The 25,315-nt window shown below is 34.1% G+C and overlaps 1 protein-coding gene across 1 annotated transcript in view; it reads left to right on the top strand.

Moving 5' to 3' along the window:
- LOC138706306 (UNC93-like protein) overlaps nucleotides 1-25,315 on the top strand; it is a 48,578-nt gene that overhangs the window by 5,520 nt on the left and 17,743 nt on the right. The window contains exons 2-4 of the mRNA XM_069835426.1: nucleotides 2,463-2,749; nucleotides 10,839-11,043; nucleotides 23,959-24,121. Of these exons, the coding sequence (XP_069691527.1) occupies nucleotides 2,463-2,749; nucleotides 10,839-11,043; nucleotides 23,959-24,121 (655 nt within the window). The remainder of the gene's footprint in view (nucleotides 1-2,462; nucleotides 2,750-10,838; nucleotides 11,044-23,958; nucleotides 24,122-25,315) is intronic.

The raw sequence follows: 25,315 nt of genomic DNA on the forward strand, positions 1-25,315 counted from the left end.
TCATGGATGATTCAATTAATGGGTCATCTAATGGATGAATTAATTATTTATTTAAGGAATAGGTGAACTTATTAATTAATGACAGAGTGAAATTATTATACATAAATGTATTGATTGATTGATTGATTAATTAATCAGCAAATTGATTAATTAATTATTAATTCATATATTCACTGAAAGTCATTAACTTAATCACATCTAGTCATTCATTCACCTATTCATTCATACACTCATTCATACATAGGCATTCATTCACTCATACAGGCATTCATTAATTCACTCACACATTCATTCCTTTATTCATATTATTCATTTATTCACTCAGTTATATATTCATTCATGCAAACATTCATTGACTCAATAACTAATTTCTTCATTCATTCAATCATTCATTAACTTATTCATTCACCCATTCATTCACCCATTCACAAATTCACTAATTCATTCAATCATGCATTATTTATCCACTCATTATTTATTCACTCATTCACTAATTGTTAGATTCACTCTTTCATTAATAAATTTATTAACTCCCTCGTCGCATAATTAATTCACTCATTCATTAATTAACCGGTTCGTTAATAAATAAATTCATTAATTAATCAACTCACTGATTAATCGACGAGTGAATTAAGATATGATTGAATTAATGAAATGTTTAAATGTTATGTTTTATTTAACGACGCTCGCAACTGCAGAGGTTATATCAGCGTCGCCGGATGTGCCGGAATTTTGTCCCGCAGGAGTTCTTTTACATGCCAGTAAATCTACTGACATGAGCCTGTCGCATTTAAGCACACTTAAATGCCATCGACCTGGCTCGGGATCGAACCCGCAACCTTGGGCATAGAAGACCAGCGCTATACCAACTCGCCAACCAGGTCGACGAATTAATGAATCAATGAATGGATTAATTCATTATAAAGTATTATTTATTTATTATTATTTATTATTTATTTAAATTTAAATATAAAGAATATAATTACAATTATAGAAATATAAATAAAATAATACAATCAATATAGAAAAGGAGATACAGTAATATTAACAAAATTTGAGGACCGAATGAGGAGCGCTCGTGTTCGGTCGCAGTTCAGATATATTATTAATAAGCATATAAGAGCATATACAAAGTAAAATAAAATAGGAACTGAAATCAAAAGTACAGCTACAGTGAAATTATATAATATAATAGGCCTATATTAACATAAGAGGAATATATAAAATGAAATAAAATAAAATAGGAAATAAACATTAAAATAAGAGCTGCAATTAATTTATATAATATGAGTTAATTCATAAACGAGCGATTAATTAATTAATATGTGACTAAATTAATTCATTAATGACTGCATGAGTGATTCGCTTGAAGAGTGTTTGAATGTGTTAATGCAGGAATGAGTGAGGTAATTAATTTATGATAGAATGAAATTATATTATTAATTAATGTATTGTTTCATAATTAATTAATTAAAAGAATAAACCAATGAACGTACGAACAAAAGGATGACGATGAATAAATAAAAAATAAAATAAAGAATGACGGAATGAACAAAAAAATAAATAAATGGGTGAAATAATAATAGTACATTATGCAACGAGCCTATAATGAAGGTAATTAAGAAGCGAGTATGGATATTTATGAAACGAGCGCAAGCGAGTTTCATAATTTTCATACGAGCTTCTTAATTACCATTATAGGCGAGTTTCATACGACTTTTTATGCTCGACCATATTTCTAACTTGATATTATTAATTTTCTTTGTAGCTGACCTTGAGCAATGTCCCGTATGTTGTGAGATGTGCGGAGACGCGAAAGTATTGATTTTTTCCGAGGAACAGATGTTCACATTGACCTTGCTATGCCATAAGAACCTACAGAGATAACATTGAAATTAAATTAGACATTGAAAAACGAGATGACAAATTGAATTTATTTGAATATTATTTACAATTAACGCTAATTATTATAGTAACAGAACATAACCTTCTGCGACAGTATTGGATTTCCAGCCTCCGTGACTTTTCGCTAATTCTCTTTCGATTGCATATCCGAGAATAATCGATACTTGCGGTTTTATAACGGTAGAAAGCTGACCTGTCATTGGCTGAACAGTTGTAACCTGAGTGGTCATTGGCTGAAAGACCTGACCTTTAATGAGTAGGTGTACTTTAATGACATGCATTAAAGGTCTGCTACCAGGTGTATAATTACTACATTTCGGCATGGTCGAGCATAAAAATAAATACGAAATTGTTAACGAAGGCACTGAAAGAAGGCTGGACGCATGAATGATTAAATAATAAATATATATGAATTAATTATTAACTAAATTATTGAAATAATGAACTTGCATAAAGGCCTGGGCCATGCGAATTATGTGGTGTAGAGAACGTAATTGAATGTTTTGTAATGCCACCCAAGACTGGACTGCTTTTAGTAACTCTAAGTGATGTTGCAGGAAGTTCGGCTGCAAATGGGCCGTCGCTATCTCGTTTATAGCCTACATGCCGTACATCGGCGCGCAGTTCTACCCCGCCTTCTACACTATGATCCCGGCTGGACTCCTCGTCGGCTTCGGCGGGGGTCCCCTGTGGTGCGGCAAGTGCACGTATCTGAGCGTCGTGTCCGAGATCTACTCGGAGCTCACCAACGTGCCCGCTGAGACGTTGGTCGTCAGATTCTTCGGGATATTCTTCATGATCTTCCAGTTCGCTCAAGTCTGGGGCAACCTCATTTCATCAACCGGTATGTTACATAATCTATAACTAGGTTTCGTATTCCAGCTACCTATAAACTGGAATAATAATAATAATAATAATAATAATAATAATAATAATAATAATAATCATAATAATAATAATAATGATTTATTTAACCTGGCAGAGTTAAGACCATACGGCCTTCTCTAACACTCAACCAGGAGTAAAACTGCGTTACAAAAAACACTACAAATTTACAAAGTACACTACAATTTTACACACAAAACTGAATAAGATAATAATTATAAAATGTAAACAACAAGTAAGTAGAAATCAGACATAATATATAACATACAGAGAGAAAGGAAAAAGCATAATAAAATGTGAACATCAGGTCAAAATAAATGAGACATACAAAGTATAAAAAAATAAGATAATTATTGATGATGATAATAATAATAATAATAATAATAATAATGATAAAAATAAGAATAGTAATAATAATAATAATAATAATAATAATAATAGTAATAAAATAGTGCAGTACAAAGCATATAATGAATACAATATTTTTAAGTACACACAGTAAGGAAAATTATGATTATATATAGTTCAACTTATCACATTATAGATATACCATTATCGGAAAATATGAAAACAAAAATATAAAATAAGTTAAATATCACTAGAACATAAAAAAGAATGTGAATACGTGGAAACATGCAATACAACACTTGTCATAATAGTAAGTTAGTTTGGCAACTCGTCATAAGATAATTTTCTAACTTGGATTTGAAAGATTTCAATGTTCGGCAGCCCTTGACTTCAGGCGGCAGAGAGTTCCAGTGACGAGAGGTAGCAACAGTGAAAGATGAGGAATACAGAGATGATGTGTGAAGTGGAATTTCTAGCGTGTTATCGCGTTGTGGTCGGGTATTAATATTATGATAGCGAGACAGAGTATGAAAACGAGCGAATAAAGCTGCCTCATTCGAAGTATATGTGACGTCACAGCGCAGGTATAAGTATGTTCGTATAGAAAATAGTTACGCATCCTCTGCGCTATTTCTCTAGAAATTCAACACCGGGACGCAATTATAGTGAGTAGTCTTATCGATCACTGCTCTTACTAGTCGTATTATTTAAATAACTACATCTGGCTGATTGAAGGTTCATTGCAGAGGTAAAATGCCTTAGGTAAGACGCTCAAGCGTGTAATATTGCAGGGCATAGTTGGGGATATTTGTACTAATATTTTCACTGTCAATATATACAACATTACATATAAATTGTGTAAAATAAATGTAGAAGTGACAAAAACAGTGCACTGAAAGACACTGCAATACCAAAAGGCACAGAAAGTGTGTTGAACGTAATCGAAAAGAACCAGTACCATCAAAATCTGAAAATTATGAAGATATTAACTCGACGTTTAGCATGGATTTGTGTAGCCTACCATGTTGTTCATTGCCAACATTCCAATTAATGAATTAAATAATCTACGTTTTAAGAATTTTCTAGAAAAGTACATATAAAATTAGTGGGTTTTCAGTGATGAACGACATGCAATATCCTAATGAGACATGAAAAAATATCAGACAATAGGAATATCTTGTACTACATTATAAACCAATAACGTCATGTGCTATTGAAAGAATTTCTTGCAATATAAAGTCATTTCAAGTGACATCCGCATATGTTCAAGTTCCGTAACTTACGAATGCACGTTATTATTCACTGCAAAGATCACGATGAAAATGAACATCACGGCTCAAGCATGTGTTTACTAGTATAGCTTCAGATTGACGGGAGTTGACTGTACTCCACGAACACGCAGCGACGACCTGTTTGTTTATATCCTTATTCGTTGCATTACCTGTGTTCGGCGTACTATAAACCCAATGCGTCTTTAACTTCAGTCTTTAGGCAGCTGAAATACTAAGCCTATCTACAGGGACATCATTTTATTTTTACTAACATTTTTAATATTAACTTGCCTATACCTCTGGATCAACGCCGTTTGCTACCTCCATCCACGACTGGAGTTCGATGATACTGGCGTAATATACAAACAAATCACTTTACTAGGTATAGGAGGGAAGAAAAGTAGTTCATCCATTTACGTAAACTAGAAAATATCGCAATTTTGAGTTTGATAATTTTCATTAGGTTTTTGTTTAATCAAAATACAGTACAGTATTAAGAATGAGTGTTTTTACTCACGAACTGAGCTGTCCATGTATATATTATACTGTCTACAGCACATTAGCGTACAATATAGTGAATGAAGGTAAATTGAAAAATAATCATAATATGGATATTTAAACACATTTTTTAAAATGGTGGCCGTTCATTTCGATACAGGCTTCAGTTCTAATGTGCATATTATCGCACTATAGACTATTGTACCTAATCCCAATTATCAGTTTCGTCCTTCGTACTAGTAACTCATGTTGAAATAATTCTGTACCTACTCTATAAAAGAGTACCTTACGTACTGTAAATTCAATCTTCACTTCTGCCCGAACCGCACAGATAAAATTACTCAGACATGCTATCTACTGTCCATCCAAGTGGTTATGTCGTAGGGTCGTAGAAAGGGGGGAAATCACGTGACAGTTAATTACTTAACGAGGCCCTTTTATTTAAGTTATTTTAAACGGTTGTATAATATTACGTAGACGTCCAATTCCTAACAGAAATTAATGTTTTCAGAAAAGAGATAAGACTGCCCAGCCACTAGCTGGCGAATAAAAGCTGGTGGGGGAAACCGGGATACGACGTAGGCAAATGGACGACAGTACCTGTGCGAAAATTATTCAATATTGAAAGCTCTTTCGTCACTGGCAAACGCGAACATATTTTTGGAACATACTGTTTACTATGACCGTAAGGCTACTTTGACTGTATATGCGGTCTTGGATCTGTGTGGAGGACGGTTGAACTTCATTAGTAGAAGGGGTGGGAGTGAAGTACATTCAAAAACTCAGGTACAATAAAAATTGAAGTAAAAATAAAATGATATCCCTGTATAACACTTGTTAATGGTTTTCGGCATTCGATAAGTAATGGCAACAATGCTGTAAATCATTGCACTGACCACTGCAATCTTGTAGTACGTAATACAGCAGCAATTATTTCATAAATATGCAATATTGAAAGTCTCGAAGTAGGCCTAACCATATTCTGTAAGTACAGTGGCTGTTTCTGAATTGTAGCACATAATACAGCCCTAACAAATGTTAAGTAGGTGCTCCATAAAAATCCAAGTTGTAAGAGGAATAAAATGCAACTCTGTGCTTAGGGTATTAAAAAAGCTTAAGAGAGAGACAACTGCAACACCGCCACATATCCCATCACGTACGTCGAATGTTCACGAAATGATTTTGAACAAATTTCAAAGAGCGATTAACAGTAGGGATCTATAGAGGGATAACACAATTAATTTCATTTGTATTTTTCATGCACAGTATAAAAATGATCAAAAAGTCACATAGGTCCTCATAGCTCACAAGCAAACATTCTGATGGGGGCAGATAAAAAAGTTATTTTTTTCTTCCACCATGTTAATAATGTCAAAAGAAGTGCTTATACAAATTTTGGACACTCGACCGCAATTACGAGGCCGTCCAGAAAGTGATTTTCCCTGGGGCCGTTTACAGAAAAAAAGCACAATTGCATGGAAAGATTTATTGAAACACATACAGCAATTGTTGCGCTATTTGTTAACATATCCCCCACTTGAAATGAGACATTTTTCATAATACAGCAGCGTTGTCAGACACAGCCTAAACGGAGCGGAGCGCTCCACTATACCTGTTCCGAGCTCCGGTGCTTCCACAACATAAGCAAGTTCAAGCTCCGACTCTAGCTCCACAACTGCTTTTGGAGCTTACAACTCTGACACTACTGTATTATAGGATCAATTTTTGTATTCTTAAATCGTAGAAGTCCGCCGCCTGGGATCAGAACCGTCTAAATGTCGATCCTATGATATGACAAATGTCTCAATTCCGGTGGGTAATATGTTGAAAATTAGCTCAACAATTGCTGTGTCTGTTCCAATAATTTTTTCCGATGTAATTGTGTTTTCTTTCTGTTAATGACCCCTGGCGAACTTATTTCTTTAAGGCCCTCGTAATTCCGGTCGAGTGGCCAAAATTTGTATAAGCACTTTTTTGACATTATTAACACGGTGAAAGAAAAAAAATTAAATTTCCTATCTGCCCCCATCAGAATGTTTGCTTGTCAGCAATTGTCAGGCCACACTAGACAACGCAATGCAATAAAAAAAATCGTGGATTCCATTAGACCTACGTTCAGGGCATGAATTCGATATCTTTTTTGTCCTAAGTAGTTCCCAGGTGTCTTGTCGTCTCCTTGGCATAAGAAACCCTCTGTGTGTGCTAGAAATGCACAACCGCCGATAGGACATGTATAAAAATGCTCCACTGGCAGAAGAAATTTCAGCTTGAAATTAGTTCTCCCAATTATAAAATAGAGTAGGTACATTAAGTACAGAAGTTGCATTATACAGTATTTCTGCCGGTGACTGACCTTTGAGTTTTAAGTGGCTTATCTTGGTCGTGGACGCCAGAATACTAAAAATCAAAACAAAAGATAACTGGTTGCCTTCATCCAATGCTCTGGCCACTGCTTGCCTGAGTATAAGGTGAGAGTTTCGATATATATATATTTTTTTCTTACAGGTAGTACAATCTTTTGCTATCTCTCTTCACCCTCGCCGCAAACTGTGACGTTGGACAGAGGCAGAACTAAAATAAAAGATCAGTATCGTATTGAACTCTTACTACTGTTACTGCTAATATACACACGTGGGCCTACGCACAGATCTATATATAGATCTAGTTTATTTAACGTCCTAACATACTGATTTATGTATCAAGCTATTACACATTGATCTCCACAAACCACGTGACCTCATCGAACTAAATATTGAATTCAGTTGGCTTTTAATGATGACCTTTGCCAGGTTGGCTGGGTTTCCCAGGCGTAACCGTCTCCTTTCAAAGGTGACGAGTGATAAACGTGGTGTGCCTGCCGTTTTATGTCCCTGACAATGAAACCACTAACATAAATTACATAATATCCAAAATTTACATTTCAATACAGGCTAAAACACTGAAAATCCAAGCCACAATCCATCTACAATAAAATATTCATTGCAAAACTTATGCTTACATTTACTGAAAACAGCTTGCAGCAGCGTTTCTCAAACTGGGAACTGTGGAGTCATATCAAGGGGCTCGCGAATTAAAAATACAGCTTATCGTGTTAAAAAGGAATAAAATACATTTCTGAGGGAAACTAACACATATTAAAACACATTTATTAGGCATACAATTGAAGAGTTTTATTCCAAAATGCGTTAAGTCCATTTTTGTGAAAGGACTAAGCTAGTTTTTTTTTTCCTCGCTGTTTCTTAAAAACGCATCCTTGAAATTTTTCGAAAGAAAGTTACTTACTTTGAAAAATCAACAACCTTCTATTTTTGTGAAGCAAGCCGGAGTGATAAAGCAACACTTGAAGCATTCTATAGCATAGCATTAATGGCAGTTAAGATGTGTAAACTCCATACGATTCTGAAAAACTCATTATTGCCAATTACTACTGATATGGTGAATGTCCTAATACGCTTCGAAGAAACAAATCCGTTGAACCATATTAAACGTATTTTCTATTTACTTTTTTTTTTTTACTTTCAGCGAATAGGACTTGAAGGCAAATTCTATCTATCTATCTATCTATCTATCTATCTATCTATCTATCTATCTATCTATCTATCTATCTATCTATCTATCTATCTATCTATCTATCTATCTATCTATCTATCTATCTATCTATCTATCTATCTATCTATCTATCTATCTATCTATCTATCTATCTATCTATCTATCTATCTATCTATCTATCTATCTATCTATCTATCTATCTATCTATCTATCTATCTATCTATCTATCTATCTATCTATCTATCTATCTATCTATCTATCTATCTATATATCTATCTATCTATCTATCTATCTATCTATCTATCTATCTATCTATCTATATATCTATCTATCTATCTATCTATCTATCTATCTATCTATCTATTTATTTATTTATTTAATCTGATGGAGTTAAGGTCATCAGGCCTTCTCTAACACACCACCAGAATACAAATAGGCATATACAAAAAAAACAAATGCAGAGAGAATAAGTAAATGAGAAATAGAAATAAAATTACAAATAGAAATAGTACAAAAACACACAAATGCAAAAATGCAGAAAGAAAAGATCACAATGAGCATGAAAAGTGCTAATGCAATATATTGCCTGCATATTAGTGATTAAATAAAATAACTAAATATCTAAAAATAAATAACTGATTGTACAAATATCAAGATAAATAAAACAGTAACAACTTCGAAACATTTTCAATAAGATAGAATACTCAGTTTACTGCATTGCACTCTACGCAGTAAGAAGATGTGTAATAAGTTTGTTTTTTAACACTGTTTAAATTCCGACAATGTCACTGGACAAGATATCCCAAAAGCGCGATAACGATATAGTGAGTGATGATTACGATGATGTCTTATGTGTTGGTATGGCTAGTATGCGACTATTTTGCGTGCGTAGTTAGAGATTGTGATACGATGATAGGTAACTGAAGCGCAAAGCAAGGTAGGTAGGTGTAGTAGTATCAAGGACTTGGAAAAAGATAAAAAGGGAATGAAAATTTCTACGTTCCTTAAGCCGTAGCCAGTTTAGGCATACATACAATTAAATAAATTCATATTTTAAATAACTGTCGTTGTCCAATCCGTTCTCTTTACCTATTCACAAAATGTAAACGACTCACTTCGTTTTGTCAAAAATTTGTCAATTTTGCATTACCAGTTAAAGAAAAATAATTTTACAAATTATTCTGAAATTACATTTCTGAAAAATTACATGAAAGCATCAACTGCGATCTCGAAAATTATTCTCCGCTCTCCGTTTCAGTTCTTTCATAACAGGCACTGGTAAACAAGACGTGTTCACATTCGAACATATCAAGACTTTCGCTGAAAACTTTGAGGAGCATTGGTTTACAGAGAACACAATAATGTTATAAACTTATAAGTAGACAGTGGATGCGGGATGACTTATCGTTGAATGTAGGTGCACATTTAACTATATGTTACATTTTTTTTTCATTCACACCATTGGCTCAACAGGTTTTAAACGTAAACAGACGACGTCAACATGCTACTGTATCTCCGTACAGTCAGAAGGAAAATAAAAATAACGTACTGTAGTACATACCTTGCAAGTTTAGTTCTCGTTATCATTGATGCAATTACCACCGTTGCAGTAAACGACGATATATTCTCGTAAGTTGTCGAAGCTGAATCGTCTTCGCCTATCGCTTAAACAGTTTTTGTATCGAGAGAATTTCTGAAGAAAAACTCTGAAATGGGGATCACTCAATTTCTTTAAGGAATATTTGCACTGAGCATCATGTTGCACGTGTCGTTTAGACTCGCACAACTAAATGATGATGATGATGATGATGATGGTTCCTCAGATTTCATTTAACGCATTTTCTGTGCGATGTACTGTTGCAATGTTTCTCTATAGCCTGAGTTGTTCTGGTTTTTATTTCAATTTTACATGCATTACACACGATATTGTCTTCGTTAATACATAAAATGTCACTCTCATACTTCTTAATTGCATTTCGTATCTCTGAGCGAATTTAACGTTTTGACTTCGACATTATGAATGGATCAGCACTACACTATTCAACTCGTACTAAATACTTGAGCAGGATAACACAACTGCACACATTGCGTTGCAATGTGGACCGAGGTTCCTTCGTTATGTACGCTGCTGTACTCGCCAGGTACACAGCGCGGCACGTGCCATATACTCCGATACGAAACAACTTCACTTTTCCTTAAGTCATCCCGCATACACTTTCTGCTTATAAGCAATAGTAAGAGTTTCGAACTAAGTATATTTAAAGTATCTATATTTCAGATATCACTCCAAATGAAACAGTAATTTCATAGCCTGATTTTTATAAAATTTGATCCATTCCAGAATCACAGTCTGAATTAGTCCATTCTCTTCTTTCTGTGCAGTATTCTCAAGCGGAGAGTCGCCAGTACTTTCCACCAACGTGTCTGAAATATGTGGCACGAACTTTTGTCCTGGAAACGAAGCTCAGGAAAACTCTAACATGGAACGTCCACCAGATTATCAGATCTACCTGGTAGCTGGCATCTACCTCGCCTGTATGGTCAGCGCCTGTATCATCGTAGCGCTCGGGGTCGACAGTCTCAAAAGGTGAGTGAGTGAGTGAGTGAGTGAGTGAGTGAGTGAGTGAGTGAGTGAGTGAGTGAGTGAGTGAGTGAGTGAGTGAGTGAGTGAGTGAGTGAGTGAGTGAGTGAGTGAGTGAGTGAGTGAGTGAGTGAGTGAGTGAGTGAGTGAGTGAGTGAGTTTTCACTTCTTATTCTGTGTGTCCACTTCACACGCTTCATTCTTGTCCATATCCATATTTCAAATATTTTTCTGTCGTTTTTCTTCGCTTCGTCGTAATGTCCATGTCTCTGCCCTATACAATGCCACACTCTATACAAAACACTTCACTAGTCTCTACCTATTCCGCAGGAGAAGCTCTTTTTCTATTAAAAGCTTCTTTTGCTATTGTTATATTCCTTCTGACTTTCTAGCAGCAGCTCATGTTACTACTTACTGTAGGGTAAAGGTGCCTAATTCCGTGATACCCCTAATCCCATGATAAAATTTCAATTGACTGCCGTGGAGTTGTGGTCTCTGACTTTCAAGTGTCTGAAATACCTAACAGATGCCAGGAGATGTCTTCTTTTCAATTTTGTTGACTGCCCGCCTTTTGAATAGAAGCAGTCGACTGCAGAAGCTTTTGTTCAGTGAAAGGTGGTTGACCAGTAAGTTTTTCTTTCTCTTGTGACCGCTCCTGAAGAAACACTTTATATTTGAGGTAAGAATTAATATAGCATTATAAAAATGATATATTACTGTAGATTGAAGTCAGCTGAATCAATGTGTATGATTATTTAAACATTATGAAACAATAACAATGCTACAGGAGCTTTCCCATTTTCGGATTTATTTTCATATTTCTCCTTCCTGGCTCACTCGACCAGTGATGCCAACGCTAAATTGTGAAAATTAATGTCTATGAAAGAAAATAGTTCGTGGAAATAATAATACAAATAAGTTATAGAAAACATCAATTATAATTATAATAAAATAATAGGGCATATATTTAACTTAATTACTGCTGTTATTAGGAATATAAATAATGAGAAATAATTGTGTTATAATTAAATTTATTCAAATTTAATTTTGTATTGAATTTAACTTTCAGTTTATTTTGTTTATAATATATTAATATGCAATATGTATTCTTGTAGTTACACAAGTATTTCTATAATTTTTTTCCCTTAGGCCCTTTTTCTACGTTGTAATTTCTTGCTTAATCCATATTAAAACAATACACCATGACTTTTAAGTGTTTTTCCAAATACACGTTTGTTTTCTGAGCAGTTAATGAGGATTATTTTAGTATCACGGAATTAGGAAACCAATATCACGGAATTTGGATCCCTGTCACGGATTTAGGAGCCACTGTATAACAATGAAAAATCATATATAATATACCAAACTTGTGAAACTGTTGACACTGGATGCTGTAAAAACTGTAGCTAAAGGTCCAAATAACGTCATTTAGGTGTTATTTGAAAAATTGTATTACAATTTTGGCATAAATATAGACTTTATTAAATATGTTACGGAATTAGGAAACCTTACCCTACATTCCAAGCATTTGAAGCTGTCCACTTGTTCTACCATCTCATTTAGAATTCGAACGTTTGCCTTCTTTATTTTTCTAACATTAAATCCAGACGTTTGAGATGGGCAGGGCATGTAGCACGTATGGGCGAAACCAGAAATGCATATAGAGTGTTAGTTGGGAGACCGGAGGGAAAAAGACCTTTAGGGAGGCCGAGACGTAGATGGGAATATAATATTAAAATGGATTTGAGGGAGGTGGGGTATGATGATAGAGACTGGATTAATCTTGCACAGGATAGGTACCGCTGGAGGGCTTATGTGAGGGCGGCAATGAACCTTCTGGTTCCTTAAAAGCCATTTGTAAGTAAGTAAGTAAGTAAGTAATCATATTATTTACATGTATACTTTAATGTAATGAGTACGTATGCAATTACCCATCTTCTTTACAATCAATGCTGCATTCAATTACGAACCAATTAACCATGAGCCGATGATAAACTAGTAAATAGTAAATATTTAGAAAAATAACATCGAAGTTTATTTCAATACAATATGAAAGCACTGATGTGAACACACTATCCTTTCGCCAATATACAGTAGATAATTAAACTGGTTAGATACATTTTAACTTCCCAGAATTGAGTCTAAATATATGTTCCTAATGAAGAGTTCAACACTCAGTGAAATCCCTTCCATTTTTTCATAATTACGAAAGTCTCTTGAGACACAATTAACCCTTTTTACCAACGGCGTATTCTGGCTTAAATAGATCATAATCATCATTAGTTGACAACGGAAAATGATTTTATTCCCACAGAAAGAAGTTGAAAGCTATAATGCATATTTTTAATTAGTTATTTTACGGCGCTTTATCAACTGCTAAGGTTTTGTAGCGCCTGAATGAGATGAAGGTGATAATGCCAGCGAAATTAGTCCAGGTCCAGCGCCGAAAGTTATCCTGCATTTGATCTTAATGGGTTGAGAAACAATCCCGGAAAAAACCTCAATCAAATAATTTGTCCCAACCAGGATTTGATTCCAGGCTCGCTCGTTTCACGGTCAGGCAGGCTAACCGTAACTCCACAGCGGTGGACTACAATGTATCGTTACCAGTATATCGATAGGAAACTAATAAAGAATAATTTATCCTCTGGCGTATTTCAATATTGTGGACTATTTTCGTGTAAATTTAATTTTAAAACCCTTTAAATCCATGCCGCTGCGCGCTTTGAGTTGGTTGCAACACAGAGCCAGAGAACAGCTTATCTAGCGGGACACACCGAGTTAGGCCCGTAACACACTTGAAGAGTTTTCGCCAGCGAGAAATGTGTTGCGGAGAAAGAGGCGAAGAGCCTTCCTCCACACACTTGGCGAGTTCTCGCTATCACAGATCACACCTCGCTATGATCATCTATGCACTGCCTTAATGCAGAAAGCATTTTTCTGATTATAGCAATGACTCGTTGAGGGAAATATTATAGGTTATGTATTTACGTATATTGTCGTACTTAAATATATAACCTGTAAGTATATTGTCGTACTTTACAAATTCCCGTACGTACGAACGCTATGTTGAATCTGAGTATTCAGATGTTGAGGAAATGGAGTTACATGAACATATTTTTTTAATGAAAAGAAAAAGTAGGTCTAAAATTAAAGCCAGAAATATCTGAAAATCACACTGTATCTTACTAAAATAGGGGCGAGTTTTGGACACTGGTTTCGATTTGAATGATGATAGGTTTAGGCGTTATTTCAGGTTGAATGGACCTCAGGTTTTTGCCATTCATGATATGATAGAGGATTCTTTGCTATGTTCTGATTAAAATTATGTAAACTGTTAAGACATATAGATACATTATTTCAGATGTTTAATTAATACTATTAAACCTCATCAAAATAAAATATAGCTCTATTTATTTTCAGATAATCTGATATTTGTCTCCTGATTTCTTCTTTAAGTTTCGTGTTTTTATAGTTTCATCCCGTGTATCATATAAATAGGTCTACGGGTGACATCGTAGAAGTACGATAAGTTTCTGGCCATCTTTCCTCATTTTCAAATAAAAACAATACAATTCATCGCCATCTGTGATATCTTTTTCTACATTCAATCGTCATAAAGAGTATAAATGTCAAACATCTTTGATAAATGTGTCAAGAAAATTCGCTGAGCTACCGATTCCAGCGAGAAACTCGCGCGAGGTTTTTGCCTCGAACGAGAATCTCTTCCAGTGTGTGGACGTCCATTTGGATCCATGTTATCAATTTTTTAATTTTCTCGCAACACATTTCTCGCTGGCGAAAACTCTTCAAGTGTGTTACGGGCCTTACCTAATGAGTTCATTGACCTCTTACATCTGTATCACAAGAAGTGTGTGTTAGCGGCGGAGATATTGTCGAACTTGAAACTTCAAACTTCATTTTCTAATTAACCACCTATTTAATCACAAAGCGCAATACAGGTTTTCGAGTTCAGAGTACCCTATCGTCCCTTTCAATCTGCAAGGTTATTTCACTTCCACCCTGTATATACGATATAGCGTTACTCAAAAGTAAGTTTCCATTTTGTAACAGCTGTATCTTCTGTACATATAAGCAGTTTGGTTTCATATAGGTTTTATATAGATGAAATTGCATCTTTTTTCTAGTAAGCCAGAAACATAGCCGCTTTAGTATTTATGTGTTATGTGATAAACTGAGTGTTTTAACACATATTTGTTAGGGCATTTTTTTTTTCATTTTTTGCCTGTTTCAACTCATAAGAGCATCTTTTGTCTTATTCGGTCATTTTTTAGGCATTTTCATTTAATTTTGGTCATAAATCCCCATTATAAATGTAAAATAATGTTTATTTCCTTTGATATTTTCTTTACATATTTTGTCCATTAATAAATTAATTTTGTATGATATTTTAATCGTTTTTCTACACAAATATTGCCATTTTAACGTAGTACACCCCATGTAATGGGTAAGTCCAACCACCCCTTCAATATAGACTCCTCTATACTGCTAATTCCGAATAAGAGTGGCCTTGTGGTAGACTACATGGATACTAAAAGTAAAGTAAATCCATGGCGCTACAGCCCATGAAGGGCCAAGACACACCAGGTAACTGCTGACCTCACGTCCACATGCCAACGCAGAGGTGAACTATCATACATGGAAACTACATCAGGTGAAATAATTAATTAAAGTGTACTACTTAGAAAAAATTATATACAATTTAATTTAAATTTATATATATAATTTGAACTGGTAATGGAAATTACGGGAAGACGGCTGAACGGATTTTAATGAGTGACCCCTCATTTTCATGCCTGGCATCCAAAGTTTTTCGGAAAAGTAGTAGTTTTCAGTGAAATGTCAATTTTCCTGCATAATTTTCCTATTTTCCAAAATCAATCTATTGTCAGTTTTGAGAACTAATTTTATTCAATCACGGCCGACTTGATTGAATTTCAGAACAAAACACACACTACAATAAACAATAGGCTATTACACGAAGGCCATGACCTGCAGGATTGCCGACATGTTTAGAGCTCAATTCAATTTGTTATTAAAAACTGATTCTACAGTGTATAATTTTCTGAGTACAGCTGTGTATTGGATATTCAAATCTACGAAACTTGAGGTGGTTTGATGACATTATTACAATTATAAATTAAATATTATTATAGTTAATATTATGATGCATCTATTTTTTCATTAATTGTACATAATATTGATGCTATACTGATGACATGAAAGTGAAACGTTTTGTGGTTATGTAAGTAAATGTAGAGAATATCTTAATTTATATCTTCATTTCTATAATTTACTGAGTGGCTGCTATATATAACTACAAAGCTTAAGTAAGATAATAATATTGTTATTAAAAATCAAATATTTTTTATACTTATTAACCCAGTGGAGTTGGGTCTTTTTCATATACTTAATGGCAGTGTAGTGTAGATATTGATATGTGTCATTGTCTTCAGTATTGGCTCGAGAGAGCGCAAAAATACAGTTCCTAAGGAAAATCAAAAGGTATTACTTACTGATAAAATAAAAGGCCTAGAAAATTTTGTAGTCTCCAAATCATTTCAGCAAGATCACTTAGTAGGATAAAATGATTTTACGCTCTACATTTCAAGTTCTACATGCAACAGCTATACGAAAATGCTATTGTTCGAAAGCTTAGCAAACCTGACATTTTTTTAACTTTCGCCTACAATCCACAATGACCTGAAATAGCTACTGCTATCGTCCTGACATTGATACTTGCGTTTTCGCGTTGAAACTCAAAAACTGAAGTTGGATAGGTTCAAGAAAAAGTATTTGGCCTAAAAAAAATCCATTCAGAGGGAATATGTTTCACTATTATGGAAGCAAATAACTATCAAAATGTCTGATATTCTTCATTGAAAATAATCTGGAGAATTTTTATTTGAACTTTTTATGGACTTAGTTTGCAGCAATTGCTGCACAAGCCACTAGTACTAATATAAATATTAAGTAGTGCAAAACCTCTTTTCCTACTAAGCCAATTATGTAAGATCAATTTTAGGGCATTTTAATGGCTTTTTTTTTTATGATTTTTAGGTCATAAATGCATTGTTTTTAGGACATGTTTTCATGATTTATAGGTCATCAAAACCCTAGCCCTACATATAAGTATCATTACTGTTAAGAAGGTGTGGGATTTTTTTTCTATCGATGCGTGTTTTGTTGCTATGGTAACGTTTGTATAAACAATGATTGTTGTTCAGAATACAGACGGCAGTTGTAGGAGAGTAATTTTAATAATTTTTACAATGGTTTTACCTTTACGCGTTCGAATTGGCCTCTTTCAGTGCTATTACGAATGCATTAGACAATATGCATATGCATTGAGAAGATATCGAAAGTTACATGGATTGAGAAATGGACAGATGAGGCACATTTCGAATTGAACGGAAGTGTTAACCCTCATAATTGCAGGATATGGGCAGAAGATAATCCGAACACAATTATACAGCAGGGATTAGATTATATCACGGTTATTGTTTGGCGTCGTTTCACGTCACATTTCATAATAGGACCGTATTTCTATGAAGAACTTGAAAATGGACAAACAAAAACAGTGACGGTAACCGGGCAGCGATATTTTCAAATGTTGCAAGACTTTGCATTACCAGCGTTGCAGAATCATGAAATCGAAAACATTGTTTTCATACAAGACGGCGCTCCACCTCACATACACAATAATGTAAAAACACTATTTCGCAACACATTTGGTGATCGTGTAATTAGTAGACATTTTCCGAACAGTTGGCCTTCTAGGTCACCACACATAAATCCAGCTGACTACTGGTTATGGGGTTATGTAAAAGGAAAGATATTTCTTAGTAAATGTACTACACGTGAGAAACTGAAACAGTCAATATCGGATGTCATTGAAAACATCCCTAGGAATGTGCTTACTAACACCGTTTATAGCAAAAAAGAAAGACTATTTCTTATTGAACAACACGGTAGTGGTTACATTTAATTTTTTCGTATTTTAATAAAATCCCATTTCTTTACGAACAAATTGGTGTTTTTATTTTTGTGGAATCTAAAAATTTGACAAACTTATTACCATTTCAAAATGGGAACTTACTTTTGAATAACCGTATATTATAAAGTACATTGGGTAAATGTTTGTAGACAATTTGCAGTTGAAGCGGTCATTTGTAAAACCACATGAGTCCACATTTTTACGAAAATGAGTTACTGATACTATAGGAAGCACTTAGGGTAGACGCGTCATTTCCAGTCAAAACAACATGAGTCCGATCATTACTAAGCATTCTATAAAATCTTAAAACATTTAGTTCTTTCAAAACCACATCAGTTGCGGACTCATGTGACTTTAACACTTTGTGCAGCCATGACGCATTTGCTATCATGCACTTCTTTGTCAAGGTGTGACAGTGAGTGTAGTTCCAAGAGTTCTGTAGAAGAAAAAATAATCAACAGTGTTATATTAAAGTACCTGTTCCAGATAGAATAGACATTTTTAATAAAACTACGTCATTTGAAAGCAAAAATGAACAAGATGTGTACCTGTGTACCTTCAAGGACTTGTAGAAGTGCATGATATAAAGAGAAAAAGTCCTCGAAGAGAGATCCCAAAGAAGCACCGTCTTTTTTGGAGGGATAATATGCAATTTATGTTATTTTCTTATTGTGAACTAAAGATATGTCTGTACTCATACATTGTCATTAAACATGTGACACACTGGTATGAAAATTAATTACTCGCAAATAACTTTTTTTTAGTCGGCTATAATATTTTGAATTTAATTTGTGAATGATATGAATTATTTTGAATATGAAATAAAAATAACAATATAAATTGATTGAACACTGTATAATAATGTATTTCACACTACAACAAACAATACACTCCATATTTTGTCAGGATACTGGAGATATTATTGGTAGTTGTTAAAACAACATGAGTCCAAGAAATTAAATATATATATATATATATATATATATATATATATATTTTAAGGCGATATGAAATGAGATAATTAAGATACAATGCTTTTGTAATCAGATATACTAATGTGCAGTCCTCCTGTAAAAATTTCACAGACCTAACAGAAAATGCATCAACTAGGTCTATAGGTAGTTTTTCTATGTTTCTCGAAACTTATTTTCTGCGACTCATGTGGTTTTACAAATGACCGATTCAACTTATAACGAAAAATTAAGAGAGTACGAACTGTTTAAATCGAGAAGTGTTTGTAATTATCATAATCATATCTTAAAGTACTGAGCTGTTTAGTTACTTCGAAAAGCATATTCGGCTCTCTTCTCAAGTATTCACCATAACGTTTTTTCTCTAAGTTACCAATCCTAAATAATAGAATATTCCCATGATAAGGCAACTAAATTTCAACACACAAATTACCGAGTTGCATAATTTGTTACAAGTTGTCCTCGGCTTGTGAAGTGACTATCATGCTAGCCATTAAATCCAAGGTTCCCGGGCGATAAATTTATCTCTGTCTCCTAATCCCTCCTTTGTCTTTCTCCAGGGTTGTCATACCAGTCTTACGTCCGGAATTACAATAAACCCACAACTCTATATTTTTCTGATGTAGAGTCTATAAAAAAAACACTGGCATAGCTCAGGGGATAATGCATTTTCCTGGTGATTCGCAGCTACGATCGTGTGTGGATTCGATTCCCGTTCGGGCTGATTATTTGGTTAATTTTTCATTAGTTTATTTTATTTATTTTTTACTAGGTTATTTAACGACGCTGTACCAATTACTACGTTATTTAGCGTCGATGTGATTGGTGATAGCGAGATTGTATTTGGCGAGATGAGGCCGAAAATTCGTCATAGATTACCTGGCATTCGCCTTACGGTTGGAGAAAATTCAGAACAAACCCAACCAGATAATCAGCCCAAGCGGGGATCGAACTCGTGCCCGAGCGCAACTCCAGATAGGCAGGCAAGCGCCTTAACCTTCTGCGCTACGTCGATGGCTTTGTTTGCTTTTTATTAACTGCAATGGTTATCTAGCTTCAGGGTGAAATGAAGGTGATAATGCCAGCGAAATTTTTTTTTTATTTATTTATTTATTTATTATTTTGCTAATAATTGTAACATAAAATATAACATATATACAGAAAAACGTTAGCTCGCCCCTGAAAGAGTAGAACTCGTGCTCAGGGGCGGATTCCTGAATTGAAATAATAATTATACAATACAATTTGTCTTATGTCTACTATGCAATTATAGTATATAAATTTAAATTTACAATTTTTCAATTTTTTATAAAATCCATACATAACTTTTTCAATTTAATACTAGAACTATTAGAATTGACAAGATTAGGATACTTAAATATAAATTTATTATATATTCTTGGGCCTAAATTACTACTATGATTAAATACTGTAACATTGTTGCATTTTGGTTCAAACAGTCTTAAAGAATTCATACCTTTTGTTTCATAACTATGAGAATACAATTCAAAATTATTTCGATTTTTATGTATGAATTTTATTAATACAATATAATAAATTTGTCTTACGTTAAGTACATTAAAGTCTGGGAACAAATTTTGAGATGGAAAATCAATAGGTTTATGAAGACATATTTTAATTATTTTCTTCTGTAATAAATAAAGTGGATTAAAATTGGATATAAATGAGCTACCCCATCCTATAATTCCATACATAATTACCGATTGAAATAAAGTTAAATATATTGTACGTAATAAACTTATTGACAAGTAATTCCTCAATAAAACAAAATAATATACTATTTTACGTAATTTATTACAAAGGTAATTAATGTGTTGGTTCCATTTTAAATGATTATCGAAAATTACGCCTAAATACTTAACTTCAGAGGACTCTTTAATAATCGGACATTTACACTGTATAAGACAACAATCAGAATTATGTAATTTATTACTTAATATATATGCAAGAGGTTTGTTACATTTTTCAGATAATGAGAATGGAATAATTATGGTTTTATTTTCGTTGATAGAAAGATAATTTATGTCAAACCATTTTTTATTAATTTAAGTCCATTATTTGAATTATTATATGCATCATACTAGGTTTTTCCACCAAAAAGTAAAACTCGTCATCTGCATAAGAATAGTGAACACCATTGTATTGCTGTAAGTCAATTTTTAATAAGTCATTAATATAGGCTATATTAAAAATAGAATAGGGCCTAGAACTGTGCCTTGGGGAACACCTATATTAATAATTAAAGGTTCACTTGAATAATTGTCAATTTTCGTTATTTCAATTCTGTCGTCAAGATACGATTTTATTAAGTTTAAAGCATTACCTTTGATTCCTAATAAGTCTAATTTCTCAATTAAGATGTCATGTTTCACTGTATCAAATGCTTTTCTTATGTCCAGGAAAATACCAATACATTTGTTACCTTGATCAAATTCTCTAACAATTTTTTTAGTAACTTGATATATTGCATTATCTGTACTGTATTTTTTTCGAAAACCAAATTGATTATCACTTAATATATTATATTTATCAAGATAATTCATTAATCGAACTTTAATACATTTTTCTAGTAATTTTGAAATACATGAAAGTAATGGTATTGGTCTATAATTGTTCATATTTCTTTTGTCTCCTGTTTTAAAAATAGGTTTCACAATTGCATTTTTTAATTTATTTTGGAATTTGCCATTTAGAAAACATAAATTAAAAATATGAGTTAGAGGTTTGGCAATATAATTTATAAAATGAGTTCAAGGCCAGCGCCGAAAGTTATCAAGCATTTGCTCTTAATGAGTTGAGGGAAAACCCCGGAAGAAACCTCAACGAGGTAACGTGTTCCAACCAGGATTTGAACTCGGTCCCGCTCGTTTCACGGTCAGACATGTTAACCGTTACTCTACAGCTGTGGACGATTACCTGATTGGGTCCTTTTATTCCGTGGCTTGACAAGGCAGCCCAAACACACACTTTTTGGTCGTAATTGTCCTTTTCATGAACGTTGCGTGGACTTTCTCTAGCCCAAAACCACATATTCACATGGAAATACGCCTCGTCAGAGAACCAGATGTTGTGCAGGAACCCTGATCTCTGCTGAGCCCTAGCGGACTCTCCAGAGTCCTCTGCATTTACGAACGCAGTTAGAAATATGTCACTTTAATATTATAGCCACAAAATCAAAATGAAATGGTTCAACATTTCGTGCGCCACCCTGTATGATCAGTACAGATCTCCGAGCTAAAATAGGATACGATACGATGCGATATTTGTCAGCCAACTTTACCATTCACAGTTATGGTGGACCTTCACATTTCTGCTTTTCGATCCACCATCCCTTTAATACATACCACCTTTTCTATTAATATATTCATTTGCCAAGTATTTCTTGATTACTTTCTAATGTTCTGTTTTAACTGAATTGCTCTATGTCCTTCCCTCTCTATCCTCTTCTATTCTCTCTCATACCTAGACTATCTCACTTCCATTTCTCGCTTACCTATTAAATAGGCCTATTGCATATTCCTTCCTTAATAATTTGCATTATTTATTTATTTTCTTCCCTACTCTCAAATCTATCTACTCTTAATCATTATTTTCCAGCTATTTTCCCTTACATTAATTGTTGACTTTTCCCTTTTCTCTGTTTTACAACACTTACATCACTCATTTTTTTCTACCCTCCGTTTATTTACGTATTCATCTCTTTCTCTTAGCTTCACTGCTAAATTTCCTACTTTATTACCTCATTTCATATATTTATTTCTATAATACTCCTACAGTTATAGTACCCCTGATACTACTCCCAATCCACAACATTAAAAAACATGAAATATCTAATTCACTTAATTACACTTCCAATGTCCCTCTCTTCACTTCACATTTGTTCAGATGTTTTTTTTTTCACTTTAATTCTCTTTTATTCATTGTTTGTTAGTCTATCTTATTACAGTCTTACACTATCTTCTTACACTTAACACTTTCTTCTCTGTTTCTATTCTACCACTTTTGCCACCCCTAACTTTCTTACACTCACTTTTTAGCACTCTTCTTCTTCTTCGCTAATAACCTCTCCAAAGCCCTATCTATTCTATCCTCACAATCACTAATATCTGATAATCGCTTCGTTCCTTCATTCGTTCTTATCATGTCTTCTTTTGCATTTCCTCCATTAGTCTTGTCTATGCTCCTGACCTCAGACACGTCCAGCTGTTTCCCTAATCCTCAGTCCGCAGTATTTTGAGCTAAAATATACATCTCCATGTACAAAACTTTGGTACGTATACCCTGTATGGCTCTGTATGGCCGAAATTTTCTCTTCCCAATACGATTCACTAAAAAATCTAGGTTCCCATATTCCGTATGGTCTCTATGACAGCACTGGATATATGCACAGAGACAAATATTTCTATTTTCATGTTTTGATTCGTCAAACTACATCTGATGTGGACGAGTGTGTGTAACATTTTTTATTCTCGACCATGCCGAAATGTAGTAATTGCACACCTGGTAGCAGCCCTTTAATGGATCTCATTAAAGGACACCTATTCATTAAAGTTCAGGTGTTCCACCAATCAGAAAATACCATTGTAGCAATATGAAAGCGCAAGTGTCGATTATTCTCGGATATGCAATCGAAAGACAATTAGCGCGAGATTAGACAAAGTAAAAATGGCGGACACCGCTCCTCAGTCAGATAAGAATAACATGAATACTTATGAATAATTTCAAGTTAGAAATATGGTCGAGCATAAAAAGTCGTATGAAACTTGACTATAATGGTAATTAAGACGCTCGTATGAAAATTATGAAACTCGCTTGCCCTCGTTTCATAAACATACTCGTATCTTAATTACTACAATTATAGGCTCTTTGCATAATGTACTATTAACATCTGTGTAACGTTTTGCCTCTTAGATACAATGAAGGCGTTCGTGAGGGCAGCGGAACAGGAATGTCGGGTTTCCGACTCTTAGCTATAACACTTCAACTACTAAAGGAACGCAACCAACTGCTTATCCTGCCCATCACCATATTCCTGGGGGTGGAACAAGCCTTCGTCGGCGCCGACTACACCGCGGTAAGTTGATCAGGAGTCCAGACGTCACACCCCTGCTTACAGTACCCCAAATTGTTTTTCCCCCATCTCTAGGGTTTCCTATCCGTTTAAGAATTTTCACCTTTAATCTCATTTTGGTGCTCTTTCAGGCCAATATTAGACTAGAACAGAGCGGGACTGGTCGATACATTGCACAGCTACAAGACATTAAAATGAATGAGGATGAATTCTTATCTAAAAAGTGGAATTTTAAATTAATTATAACATCATCTACAAAGCTACTCCTAAACCACTAAATATATCACTGATGCTTAATTTAATTTCTTCTTATACGAAGTACAAAGACAAGGTATTGCAACCTTGCAAATACTCATTTCGCAATTTACATGGAAATATAAGTTCACAGCATTTCTAGTACCCTGAAAACGGTTTAGGGTTGGGAAGCGCCATCTATCTGCCTGTCTGTCTGTCTCTATGTCTATCTGTGTGTATTTCTGTGTGAAACGATTTCCCCTAAACTAGTTGCTGGATTTTCTTCATAATCAAAACCTACGAATTAATATATCCGAGAATGGTAGAAAAAAATGTCATAAATATCGCTGCAAAATTAATCGGAATTCAGTTGGAAGCAACAACACACTATGAAGATTTACTTCAAGTTGAAATTAAGTGGGTATGTGCTTTTCTTTTTTTATACGTATAATACATTGTAATACAATGGGAAATAAAATGGTTTGTTGATCGTACAAAAGGGATAATTATTTTTAAGATAAATTGGTACAGACATAAAAAAATATTTATACTTTCGTTGCCATTTAAGTTAAACCTCTACATTTTGTGGTACAAAGAGTAGGTCTATGCAGTTACGCAAGTGCTGTTTCTCTTTCTAAAAAGATTAGCGACCACTAGTTGTGAACACTTCTTGAATTGTATGGGTCATTTCGGCAGAAGCAATTAGTTTCACTAGGGTCCGCATGACAGTCGGTGCTGTATGGATATGTTTAGAACTACATCATAAACTACTAACTTGTAAGTCAAGAAATATTTGAAAGTTCTCTTAACTTTGTTAAGTTTATGAAAAATAATAATACAGGTTTGTTCATAAAAGAATGCCGTTTATTCGGTATAAACTAATTTCAAATATTAGATTTGGTCGTCATTTTTTTTTCCTCTAGGGAATGAAGAAGTATATCTTCAAATTCTTTATAAGCTTCC

Source organism: Periplaneta americana, chromosome 1 (genome assembly GCF_040183065.1).
Source record: "Periplaneta americana isolate PAMFEO1 chromosome 1, P.americana_PAMFEO1_priV1, whole genome shotgun sequence".
In the NCBI taxonomy this organism is placed as follows: domain Eukaryota; kingdom Metazoa; phylum Arthropoda; class Insecta; order Blattodea; family Blattidae; genus Periplaneta; species Periplaneta americana.